Here is a 12,864-nt window from a genome sequence, read left to right on the forward strand (position 1 = left end):
AGCAATTTCTCCTGGTATCTTGGTTAATATTCACCCTTCACCCTTCAATACCTACCAAAGGCACATCATCTATTCGTTTATCTCTCTGCTGTTTGTGGAGCTTTGCTGTGCGTATGTTGGTTGCTGCATTCCCCTAAAACAGTGAATACACGTTAAAATATTTCACTGGCTATGATGTGAAGTTGTGAAAGGCTCCCACAACATAAAGATATGTTTGCTCTTTCCGATTAACCAACTTTGCTTGATCAGATTTCACATTTCCCTTTCCTGATAGCTGGACTCTTGCAGTTTTGTTTTAAACCGAGGGGTGGGGGGTATAATTCAGGGAGAATAATCAATTGCTTATAAAAGAGAATCAGGCTGCTGGGGTTACTTGACAATGTTGAAAACAAGCATGCAACATTTTCAATGGACGTGTTCAGAGGTAAGTTGCCAATAGGTTCCATAAACCTGGCTGGATGCTTTGCATCTATCTCTTAGTGGCAAGTTTAAATGCATGACAAGAATTGGAAGCTTTTAAATTCATAAGCCAATAGAAAGCCCACAAAACAATGGAAACGAGACAGATTACACACATCTTTATTTTATTAAAACAGATTTCTCAAGTCACTGATTATTATGCAACAGAAATAGTGATAGTTCACTCAATAATCCAATTGTTATCACGATCATCCTTAGTTTTTTGTAATAAAACGTTCACAAATCATTATAGTTCACATGATAATCAATAGCCAAAAGTCAAAAAGGGAAACAAAACATTTGGAAGTGTCTTCAAATCAGAGATGCTGCGGCTGCCAAATCTTCAAATTTCAGAAGTGACCTGCTACACTGAGTACTGTATGAGGGGAACACAATAATAAACTTCTGCTGGAAAATTTCTCATCACAATCATTTAAAGAACATCTGCTTCACTATGTCCACAACGCAGGAAAACAAGTCCGAGTAAAGGTGACTCAGGAAGATGGACACGTGTAGAATAATCGTGATACGAACTGCCTTCAATAATCACAGCAATTTATTTTTGTATTGAACTATCCCTAGCGAGACGTGGAATCAGTCCATTGTAGGCCTTGCAAGAGCTCTGATAGTTATGTTAATCAAGATGTCTGTAACTGTACAAAAACATGCTACAAACTTGTCTGTTTAGTCAGAATTAAAAGATGCACTCGGAAGCAGAAAGAATTGAGAAGGGGAAAAAAATGAAATGGTGCAGCACAAGGTCACGGCAAAGCGAGACAACCGTCACTTGAGAAGTTCTCTCATTTCAGCGGTTTCAGCGATTTCCGAATAGCTCTTTCCATCAGGGCATTTCCCTGTTTTATTAGCACCCTGTGGGATGGAAAAAGATAGAAACAAGACACAATTAGAAACCAACTGAAGACAGATGGTGTTCACATAAGTAAGACCTAAATATTGGCTCCTGTTCAAAATGAAAAGCGAACAGAACCATCATTTAAAAAATGACACCCACGAGGAACAAAGCAATGAGACAGGCTTTAAAATAAATGTGTCTGCTGATCTAACAGCAGCAGGCTGGTGAAAAGTGAGAGCACGGACTACAGATTAATAAGTCTATCACCATCAGTGTAAAGCTGCCTTGAAGCAACCAACAAGCCTCACTCATGAAATAAAGTAGTTACTTTGATCAATTTTCAAGGTTCAACCAATACAACCCATAATAATAAAAGTCATTTTAAAACAAATCATTTAACATTTGAAGCATTCCCAAACACATTCATACCGACCAATGAAATTTTCCAATACAGCTTCAATGTTCAGACAAATCAGTGATCTCTGCTACAAGGTTAGTACTGATAAAATGATTACTTGCAAACAAGATCATGCATTTGTTTGTTAGAAGATTAGTTCAATTTCTCTCCAAATATCCTCACATTAATTTCAGTTCTAATAACTGAATTACTGGATCTCAGATATTCCTCACTGCATATTATGTTTTAAATAATTAAAGCTTTGATCCACAGTGGTCTGTCAGTTTTTCCCCACGTTTTGACAATCTGTACCTGGGGTACCATTAATGTTTTGGCCTTTTAAAATAAAAATCAGGTTTCCTTGATCTGTATAAGCATTTCAAGCTTCTGTTATAATGCTTTGCTGAGATGCTTGCGGACAGTTCAAGTACAGATGCAAGTACAATGAGTAGCACACAGAATATATTGGTACAACATTAAAAAGTGGAATGGTTTAAAGGCCAATTTCCTGTAGTATATTGGTGGTAATACGCTAAATTAGTCTGGTGAAGCTAAAATAATGCACCTGTGTCAGGAACACAGCTGTAAAGAGTGAAGACTGAAATGCTTGTTAAGTTTTCAAATCTTATGATAAAAACTTGGAACAAAAGGCTTCCCTACATAACGCACATTTTAGAGTTCAAACACAAATGAAGATTGGGTGCAGACACACATTGTCCCTTTGCTAGCACATTCAATGCTTTTATGCAAATTAGCTTCTCCCCTCCCCCAAAGGAAACCACTCTCTACCACAATAGATAATATGATGTTTCAAAGTGGCAGGGATTTGCATTATTGGCTTGATTTAGTTATTTGTTTAATAAACCTGAAATTCTTGGCTGGGCTAAATTCCAGGGCCTCACAGGTAAATCAACTAGAAATGAATGGGCACATGGTAGACCAGACAGAAGGTAGGACAGTGAGCCGCCACACCAGTCAACAGTCATTTGAAGTAGTCAGTGAACAGAAGTGGAGAAGAGGACGGACCAAAGCAGGCTTTTGAAAAGAAACGTTTTAAGTTCAATTTCTAAAATGCGCTTACCAGAAATGATCTGTTACAGCTTACTCTCATATATACGATACAGAAACTACTTTAGCATACATCACAAACATCTTGCTTACCCAAATTCTCCTCCAACACAGAAAACATCTCTCCCAGAGACCAGTCAGAACCCTGCATTGAATTCAATAAAGTCACTCGGACCCTGTTCCCTGCAAGTAGCAGGGAATGAATATTTGTACTTAATGCAAACAGTCAACGAGTCGTACATTTTCCTCTCTTTCAGTGGTCATAACTTTTGATAATTTCTCAGTAGGATTTTACACTAGATACTACTGAAAAGATGTGATTGACTTTTCTGCCAGATTTAGGCTTGCCTCCGCGAGAGGAAGAGGGATACAAATATTACTGCACTTGCAGCGACACGCATCCCATTTAACCAAAAACCTGATTTGACATCTCACTGCACCAGGGCAAGAGCTCTCTCAAGCCTGCAACAAAATGCTAGCATACAACATAAAACCAAAGGTTCATAAATAATAGACAGCAAGTGGCAACACCAAAATATATCTGGTCATAAAAAAAATTAGGGCCTGCAAGGAAGGAGATTTGTACTCAAGTTTGAACAAGGAACAAGCAAGCTTAGCCTTTAAGTATTGTTACTGGCTCACTACGTACAAAATATACAGACCTTCATTATTATACAAACTACTTGAAATGGATCTTGAGGACGTGCATCTTCAGATTAACTTGGAGTTGTGTTATTGCATATAATTGATGCAGTGTTGTCAATGCTTTTATTATTCAGTCAGCAGAGACTAGGTTAAACCAGAATTTGGAACTTTGCTCTGCAGCATTCACAATCCTTGCAAGCTTTGAGCCTTAGGTTTGCACATTCATGCATCTGTCCTATTAGAATCCTGCACAAGTTATTCAATCCAACTGTTTTGAGTTACAAACAGCTGGTTTTCAATGACCCCATCAAGTAATATTAGTTGGACAACTGCAAAGGTATGTTGTAGTCATAAAAAAATTGATTGCCTACAATCCCCAAACCATAAAAAGGCACTGCACTTGCTTATGTTACATTACAGAAATAAGTCCAAATTTATGGAACAGCTTCTTGTATACAAAACAAGCAGCACGAGGAAAAGAACAATTGAGTGTGTTATGGTTCAGGTCAGAAACTCCACAATGTTTTATGAAGCCTGCCTGGATCATAAGTTTTGCACCTTGAATTTGGCTAGGATAAGCATGATATGTTACAGGTATGGTTCAAATAACCCACTAGGCAAATTTTAACAAAGCTTATTTAAGAATATAGTGAACATGTATGGAAAGAAAATAAGCAAAAACTTATCTACTATAAACAAAACTACAATAATGTATAACCCTTAAATATATTTTTAGGCGGCACGGTAGCACAGGGGGGCGGCACGGTAGCACAGTGGTTAGCATTGCTGCTTCACAGCTCCAGGGTCCCAGGTTCGATTCCCGACTCGGGTCACTGTCTGTGTGGAGTTCGCACATTCTCCTCGTGTCTGCGTGGGTTTCCTCCGGGTGCTCCGGTTTCCTTCCACAGTCCAAAGATGTGCGGGTTAGGTTGATTGGCCAGGTCAAAAATTGCCCCTTAGAATCCTGGGATGCGTAGGTTAGAGGGATTAGCGGGTAAATATGTGGGGGTAGGGCCTGGGTGGGATTGTGGTCGGTGCAGACTCGATGGGCCGAATGGCCTCCTTCTGCACTGTAGGGTTTCTATGATTCTATCTAAGATGCTCCAATCAAAACCAAAACTTCCTTTAGACAAAACTCTTTTCACAGGTTTAACACAGCAAAGACTAATGCTCACGCGATACTGGAAAGGAGTCCTTTGGATGAATGCTGCAATCCTCTTGAAACACTCAAAACAGTTTCCCAGACCAGCAGGGAGAGACTCTGGTCAAGCCACCAACAGCAGATTTAGCTTTCAGCTAACCAGCAGAACCTTCCAAAACCAGGGAGAGAGAGAGAGAGAGACACTGCTTTCAGTCTGATGTCCACTCCCATCTAAACCTCAAACCTGCAGTTCCAAACTGAAAATGAAAGAGCTCCTGTCATTTGACCTGCAGTCATTCTTTCTCCCTCCTGATGCATCTTTGTAGACAAATGTAATGTCATCCACTTTGGACCTAAAAAGAATAGAACAGAGTACTTTCTAAAACGGTGAAAAGCTACGTGCACGTGGCGATTCCAAAAGACTTGGGGATCCCATTTCAAAGATCAGTAAAATATTATGAACAGGTACAGAAAAATCAAAAAGTTTAATGGAATGTTAGCCAGAAGACTTGAATAAAATTGGGTAAAGGTTATGCTACAGCTATACAGGGTTGGATCACACATGGACACCTGAAGAACTGAGGGGAATTCAGCGTACTAGAGGTTAGGAATTAAGTATTGGCATAGAAGGCGGTGCAGTATAAATGTACTATAATAACTGATATGCAACAGCTATGCTAAAAGGAGCAATTATCTAAACTCTAGTTAAATTTCCTGAAATTTAGAAGCTTAAAGGCTTCTAGATATCAAAGGGAATATAGGAACTAGGAGCGAGAGTAGGCAATTCAGCCTTTCGACCCCACTGCGCCATTCTATGCGATCATGGTTGATCTCCATCTCATCCTAACTCCACTTCCCTGCCTTTTCCCCCAAAGCCCTTTATCTTGCTTTTGATCAAATATTCATCACTCTCTTTCTTGAATCCATTGATTGATTCTGCATCCACTGCATTCTGGGGCATTAAAAGGGAATAACAGATAGATACAAATGGCTTGCATTGGTTGAGGGGGGCCTTTAGGAATAGGGGAACACGTAAAAATTAGAACCAGACCTTTCAACAGCAAAACTGGGAACTATTTCTATGATAAAAATTTGGAACGCTTTCACAAAGGGCAATTGATCAAATGTCAATTGATGCCAGATTAGTTAATTTTAAATCTGATATTGTTAGTACATTTGGTTAAAAAAAATCTAAGGGCTATGGGACAAAATTGTGGAGATAGATCACAAGCAGCTATGATCAGACTGAACAGTGGAATAGGTTTGATGAGCCAACCAATTTGTTCCTGGTCCTAACATCCTTTTTGTGTTATAATTCCTTTACAGTGATGTAATGTTTGTTTAATTATGAGGAACTTGCATGTAATTCATGCTGAGACTTGCTCAGTATCCATGACTTCGGTCTAATTTATTCAGCGGACAATATTTTACTTGAACAAATTAACAAAATATTTGTTCATGGGATACGGGCCACGCTGGCTGGGCCAGCATTTACTGCCTATCCCGGAGGGTATTTTTAGAGTCAACCACATTGCTGTGGATTTGGAGTCACATGTAGGCCAGGCAGATTTATTTCCCTAAAGGACATTAGTTGGTAGCACTGTCACCTTTAGGTCAGAAGGTTCCAGGGACCAGCTCCTACTCAACAACTTGCACACAAACATCAAGGTTGACAACCCCAGTGCAGCTCCGAAGGAGTGCTGCAATGCCCGAGGTGCCATCTTTTGGACGAGATGTTAAACAGAGACCCCTTCTCTCCTCTCAGGTGGATGGAAAAGATACTGTGGCACTATTTCAAAGAATAGCAGTGGAGTTACTCCAGCGTCCTGACCAATTAACATCACAAAATAGATTTGGTTATCATATTGTGTTCGTGGGAACTGGGTGTATGTAAATTGACTGCTGCAATCCCTCCATTACACAGTAACTACACTTTCAAAAGTACATCATTGGTTCTAGTGTGCTTTGCGATATCTGGCGACTGTGAAAGCACTATATAAATGCAGGATTTTTAAAAAAAATGTAAGTTTCCAGAGAGCTAGTCTCCTTCTAAACCACCTTTCTTTGTTCTACCCACTGGTGAGCAACTCCACCTCTTCACCATCAACTCTTAACTTATCGGGCACAACCTGGTCAATCCCATTCCTCATTAACTTTAATTACTTCATGCAAACACAGCTCACAATCCTGACTAATTTAAAATTGTAATTTTAAAATGGGAAGTCAATTAAATTACTCAAGTTCCAAGTCCGATGAGAACAGATCAAATATTACATTACGAGTAAAGAGGAACAAACCCTTCTTAGAAATGCACAAAGTTTATTCATAGAATCCCTACCGTGCAGAAGGAGGCCATTCAGCCCATCGAGTCTGCACTGACCATAATCACAGCCTGGCCCTATTCCCGTAACCCCGCATATTTACCCTGCTAATCCCCTGACACTAGGGCCAATTTAGCGTGACCATCAACCTAACCTCTGGGTGACTTTGTACTGAGCTGCTGGGCTAAATGCGCAACGTTTTAATAGAACTGAAAACAGAAAATGCTGGAAACTCAGCTGATCTGGTAGCATCTGTGGAGAAAGAAAGAGAGTTCAATGTTTCAGATCAATGACCTGTCAATTCTTTTGTTTTTATTTCAGATTTCCAACAGCTGAAATATTTCACTACTGTAAAAGTTTTTTTTGAGAGATTAAAATCTGCAAAAGCTCAAAACCTCACTTCTAGTTTTAAACCCATTGGCCTCCGAGTATCTGTACCAAAATGATCATTTACATTGATTTCACACATGGCAACAAACCTGGTGTATTTCCAGTGTTTTCATTAGCCTTTTATTATGGGCCAGAGATCACCTGGTAGTGCTATGCCAAACAAAGCAGACTTGTGGCTCAATTTCCGCACAGCTAGCCAATGGCTCACACAGGATATCTATATTTTGATACAGGAAGCTGACAAGGAAGTGGACTCTATTCTCTGGGTGCAAATAGTCAATCTTCCAATCAGACCTCAAAAATAAGGATTGGGAAAAGGAGGTAAAGGAAGAAAACATCAGCAGGTAAATTAAAAAAGTTATCTCTGCAACAAATCCTGGTGCACCTCAATCCAAGCCAGTACAAAAACAAAATCAGCTGCAGTGCCTATTTTTAGGGGTCGTTGGGTTGCACCATACATAACACAAGTGGCAAGGATAGTCATTGCAGAATGGATCTGGACATAGAAAGTACAATTACCTAAACAAATCAATTAAGTCCGAGATGAGATAGATGGAATGGAAAGAGACTCATCCAAAATAAATATCAGCACAGGCTGAAGACAGAGCTAGTAAGGACATTATCAATGAAACAAGAAGTTTTCCTTGTAATTTTTCAATTTTAATTTTTTTGTCCTGTCATAGACATACCAAAGCTTTAATTTTATCTGCCTCATCAGTTGGAAAATGCAAATGAATATTATAACCTGTACTTTTCAGTCCTTTACAAAGCTCGAGTAATGGGGATTAGCTGATTAAGAATTTGGTCCTTAAACTCACTGAAAATGCTATGTTCAAAAGGTCATTAAATCATTGTTTTGGTTGAACGTGTTACAGACATCAATAATGCAAAGTGGCCACAAGCATCACCAACAGATCTGAACAATCACCAATATATGTAATAACTGATAAAGTAAACAGACCAAATTAATGACCTGCTGCCCCAATGTTATCGGGAATGATGAGTAAAACACACTATTCTATCAGGCAGACACTGATAGATGAGGCTGGAGATTACAGCTTAGGATGGGAATAAGAAAGTTACCACAAGAAAACCATTTTGCCAATACAATGAGATGGTTGGGGGGGGGGGGGGGGGGGGAGAGAAGGAAGAGAATGCCATCAAAGTTGTCACTACTGCAAGTGCATTCAGAATACTGATGACAATATCCAAATAGTTTCTTACACATTCATGTAAAAGATATGAAAGACTTGCATTTATATAGCACTTTTCATGATCACCAGACATCTCAATACTCTCTGCAGCGAATTAAGTACTTTCTGAAGGGCAGTCACTGTTCCAATGTAGGAGACACAGCAGTCAATATATACACAGCAAATTCTCGCAACATGCTCAGATAATGGCCTGATTTTTTTGTTGCAATGTTGACTGAGGGATAAATGTTGGCCTGGACACCAGAAATAACTTGGTCTTCCTGAACAATAGATGGTGCCACAGTATAACATCTCATCCAAAAGACATATACGGGAACAGGGTTATCCAACATTACTGTTAAATATATTTCTGTACATGCGTGTGAACATGTGATTTCAAGTACTGAGTAACACTAATGGGCTTCACTTTCAACCAGCTGTATTTGCTGAGAACAGGGACAATGGACCAACGCATCCATCAGCTTATGTTTCAGTATTTCTATCATCTCCTAAGACTAATGGACAATACACTCATCAACAGGACATAGTAAGTCATTAATCTCAAGTTCCTCCAGGAGTCAGGCTGCCCCAGTTCACATCCTGCCTCCAAAAATTGCAATGTCACTTGGATTGCCAAGTCAAACAATTAACAACACTGACGGTATTGGATATTTCGAACATTTATTCTGAATTAGATGAATATTCACCAGTCACCAAAACAAAATAATTTTGCATACCTGCTGCATTGTTCACAGTGAGCTAGAATATATATATTTTCAAATAACAGGGATATTATCAATAAAGGCAATGAGGAAGGGTGCTAGGAACCAAGTGAGTGGCACTCTCTATGCAAGGCCTGATACATGAACAACACATCACCCATAATGTAGTTCATGTCAAAAAACAAGCTAAAGTTTCATCTGAAGGTGGAGGGGAAGTAGGTGAAACACTGGTGTGAAAGGCCAGATGTACAGATAGAGGAGAGAGATAGAAAATGATCTTTCTTGGCACTTCTCATCCTGCTCTTTCACCTGCATCATATTGATGCTACTTCTTTTTTTCTCTCCTTTTTTCAACTCTTCCTCTCAATCCAGTTCTCTTCTGCTGTTTTTCGCTTTTTGTTCCATTTCTGTGTCATATCAAACCTCAGAGACCTGCAAGCCAATGGGTCCTTTGGTTCATAGATTCCAATAGTGGGAGAAATTCAGACAAGTAGTTTCATTTTGATGGCAAAAATCAGGTGTTGGTTAAGAAGGGATTTGGCTGGAGAAGAGGGAATGGTGAGCGGCAAGGTGCTGAGAAGGAACTGCAGTTTAAGATAGGTTGCAGGAGCTTACAATTATGTCCCCAGGAGAAGTCTCTGCCACTTCAGTTTCTGTAAGGAACAAGCTCTTCTTTCCTAGATTTGTGGGCAAGACTTTCTCCATCCAGTTCAATTGCTGATTCTAGGCTTGACCTGGGAACTGCTTTTGAAGTAAAACAGTGTTAAAGCAATCTGATCCCTGCAGTTCATTACACTTCCAGGTAAAGGCCAGGTTTTTAAAGCATGGGTTGGGTAAATGGGAGCAGTGTCATGTGAATGGAGCTGACAAAAATGGCAACAGAGGGGGCGGGGGGTTGCCGAAGCTCACAAAGGAAGATTTAGTTTTCCTTAACTTTGTAGATTTGAGAAGAACGGCATGCTGAGAAATAACATGAGGTTGAAGATAGGTGAAGGTTTAATCATGCTAATTAGTGATAGGAGACCCATTTTCATCATGTCAGCTAATCATTACAGGCCAAGACACAGAAGCAGCAGCCCTACAGCCCACTGAACCTGTACTGACAACAATCCCACCCATCGTGTCCTCGTAACCCCATGCATTTACCTTTCAAATCCCTCGGACACCAAGGGCAATTTAGCATGGCCAATGAACACAACCCGCACATCTTTGGACTGTGGGAGGAAATCGGAGCTCTTGGAAGAAACCCACGCAGACACGGGGCGAACATGCAAACTCCGCACACAGTCACCCAAGACTGGAATCAAACCCGGGTCCCTGGCGTCATGAGGCAGCAGCGCTAACCAATGTGCCACCTGGTGAGAGTATCTTACCCAGGCCTGCCTCTCCACCCTATCCCCATTACCCCACGTATTTACCATGGCCAATCAACCTAACCTCCACATCCTTGGACTATAGGAGGAAACCAGAGCAAAACCAGGCAGACAGGGAAAACAAACTCCACACAGTCACCCAAGCCCGGAATCGAACCCAGGTCCCTGGCGCTGTGAGGCAGCAGTGCTAACCACTGTGCCACCCAGAGTTGGCAGTTATATAAGCATTCTCTCTATAAATAGGAATTGATGTACAAAGACACACACACACCAGAAAAAAGGCAGTAATCATCCCAAAACACATTTAAAGAGGAGGGCTACTTGCCATAGAATAACAATGCATATAGTTATTTGCAAACAGCATAAAACGGAGATATTCAGTTTCCCTATCTTTCGTTGTTACAACTATTAAGTGTACAGATCCACAAAGCATTCCAGAGGGCGAAAGCACAACTAAAAGACAAATATTTCATAGAAGTAGTACTGCAGTGCTGAAAGGGTTATGGACTGAAATCAACATCCATAAGCAAATTGGTGCAATGCTGTTAGCCTAGTTCTGAGTCAGTCAATTTGCTTCAAGATGTACATATTCCCGACAATACTATAAGAGAGCAAGCAATTACTGTAAAGCTACAATTTAACTACAAAGCAATCCTCAACCTCCTGAATAATCAAGAAATTACACCATACTATTTTATGGATAGTCCAATAATCAAAACTTTTGAAAGGGAAATCATAATGAGGGGATATGAAGTAAATTGATAGTTTGGGATTTAATGTTCAAATACTCCTCAGGACATAGTGTCTTTGCCCACAAGAGACTTTGCCGTTGAAATTACAAAAGGAATTTATTCCAAATTGGAAACTTTAAAGAATCATTGGATTCAAACAAATAAAAACATCGTCAAACATGCTCAAAATAGATAAAGCACGATATCTTCTTATTCATAACCAGTTTCTATCCTGTCATTATCCGACAGGAACCACTCAAACGACAGCAAGAGGATTTTCGTTCAAACCTTCCAAGATGCATACAACGGCAGAATAACTAATGAGCCCTGTGGATATTGGGATACCAGAGACAGCCATGCAAAATGAACGCAGTAACAACTGAGTGTCAGAAGAACATGCACTTTGGAAGCTGGGTTTATCAGTTAGGAAGGCTGTACATAGTAATTAGGATTGACTGTGCAGCAGTCTCTCAGAATTAAATAATACACCAGGAATAGCGTGAAGGGATTCAGAAATATTATTGTAGTTGTATGTGGAGAGACTATTGAAAATTGAAATATAAATAATTTAGCATAGAAAGTAGCCATTTAGTCATCTTCAACGAATTTAGGCCCTGCTTGGAAACTAAACTGATATAGTGTGGCTATACTGATTTCTTCCTTCAGTATTCTTGAAATTATCCTGTACCTTTTATAACGAATTTGACACTGATTACCATTTGTGGCCAACTATTCTACGATGAATATGGAAAGCTTTCTCTAATCCATTCAACATACTTGCATTTATCTTGAAACCATGGCCTCAATTTACTTACCAATGAAAATAATTTATATTCACCAAGTATACTCCTGTAATCACTTTGATAATTATAAATCTCCACACCATCTTCTCAGTTCAAGTTACTCTATCCTTTTATTGTACATTAATTCGGTTTGGTGGCACCGTGGTTAGCACTGTTGTCTCAGAGTGTCAGTGACCCGGATTCGATTCCCGGCTTGGGTCACTGTCTCTGCCGTTTCTGCACATTCTCCACGTGTCTGCGTGGGTCTCCTCAGTGTGATCAGGTTTCCTCCCACAGTCTGAAAGACACGTTGGTTAGAAACATAGAAAATAAGTGCAGGAGTAGGCCATTCAGCCTTTCGAGCCTGCACCACCATTCAATATGAACATGGCTGATCATGCACTTTCAGTATCCCACTCCCACACTCTCTCCATACCTCTTGAACCCTTTCGCCACAAGGGCCACATCCAGCCCCCTTGAACATATTTAACAAACTGGCCCCAACAGCTTTCTGTGGTAGAGAATTCCACAGGTTCACGACTCTCAGTGAAGAAGTTCTTCCTCAGCTCAGTGCTGAATGGCTTACCCCTCATTTTTAGACTGTGATCTCTAGTTCTGGATTTCCCCAACATCAGGAACATTCTTCCCACATCTAGCCCAACTAGCCCTATCAGGATTTTATATATGTTTCTGAGATCCCCTCTCATTCTTCTGAATTCCAGTGAACGTAAGCCCAGTCGATCCAGTCTCTCTTCATATGTCAGTCCAGCCATTCCAAGAATCAGTCTG

At 40.1% G+C, this 12,864-nt stretch overlaps 1 protein-coding gene across 2 annotated transcripts in view; it reads right to left on the reverse strand.

Moving 5' to 3' along the window:
* Positions 1-563: 563 nt before the first annotated feature.
* Positions 564-12,864, reverse strand: part of mtpn (myotrophin) — a 36,291-nt gene continuing 23,990 nt past the window's right edge. For both annotated transcript variants that reach the window (XM_078206657.1, XM_078206656.1), the window contains one exon: positions 564-1,329. In XM_078206657.1, the coding sequence (XP_078062783.1) occupies positions 1,243-1,329 (87 nt within the window). In that variant the 3' untranslated portion in view covers positions 564-1,242. The remainder of the gene's footprint in view (positions 1,330-12,864) is intronic.

The sequence above is a fragment of the Mustelus asterias genome, unplaced genomic scaffold (assembly GCF_964213995.1).
Source record: "Mustelus asterias unplaced genomic scaffold, sMusAst1.hap1.1 HAP1_SCAFFOLD_1697, whole genome shotgun sequence".
In the NCBI taxonomy this organism is placed as follows: domain Eukaryota; kingdom Metazoa; phylum Chordata; class Chondrichthyes; order Carcharhiniformes; family Triakidae; genus Mustelus; species Mustelus asterias.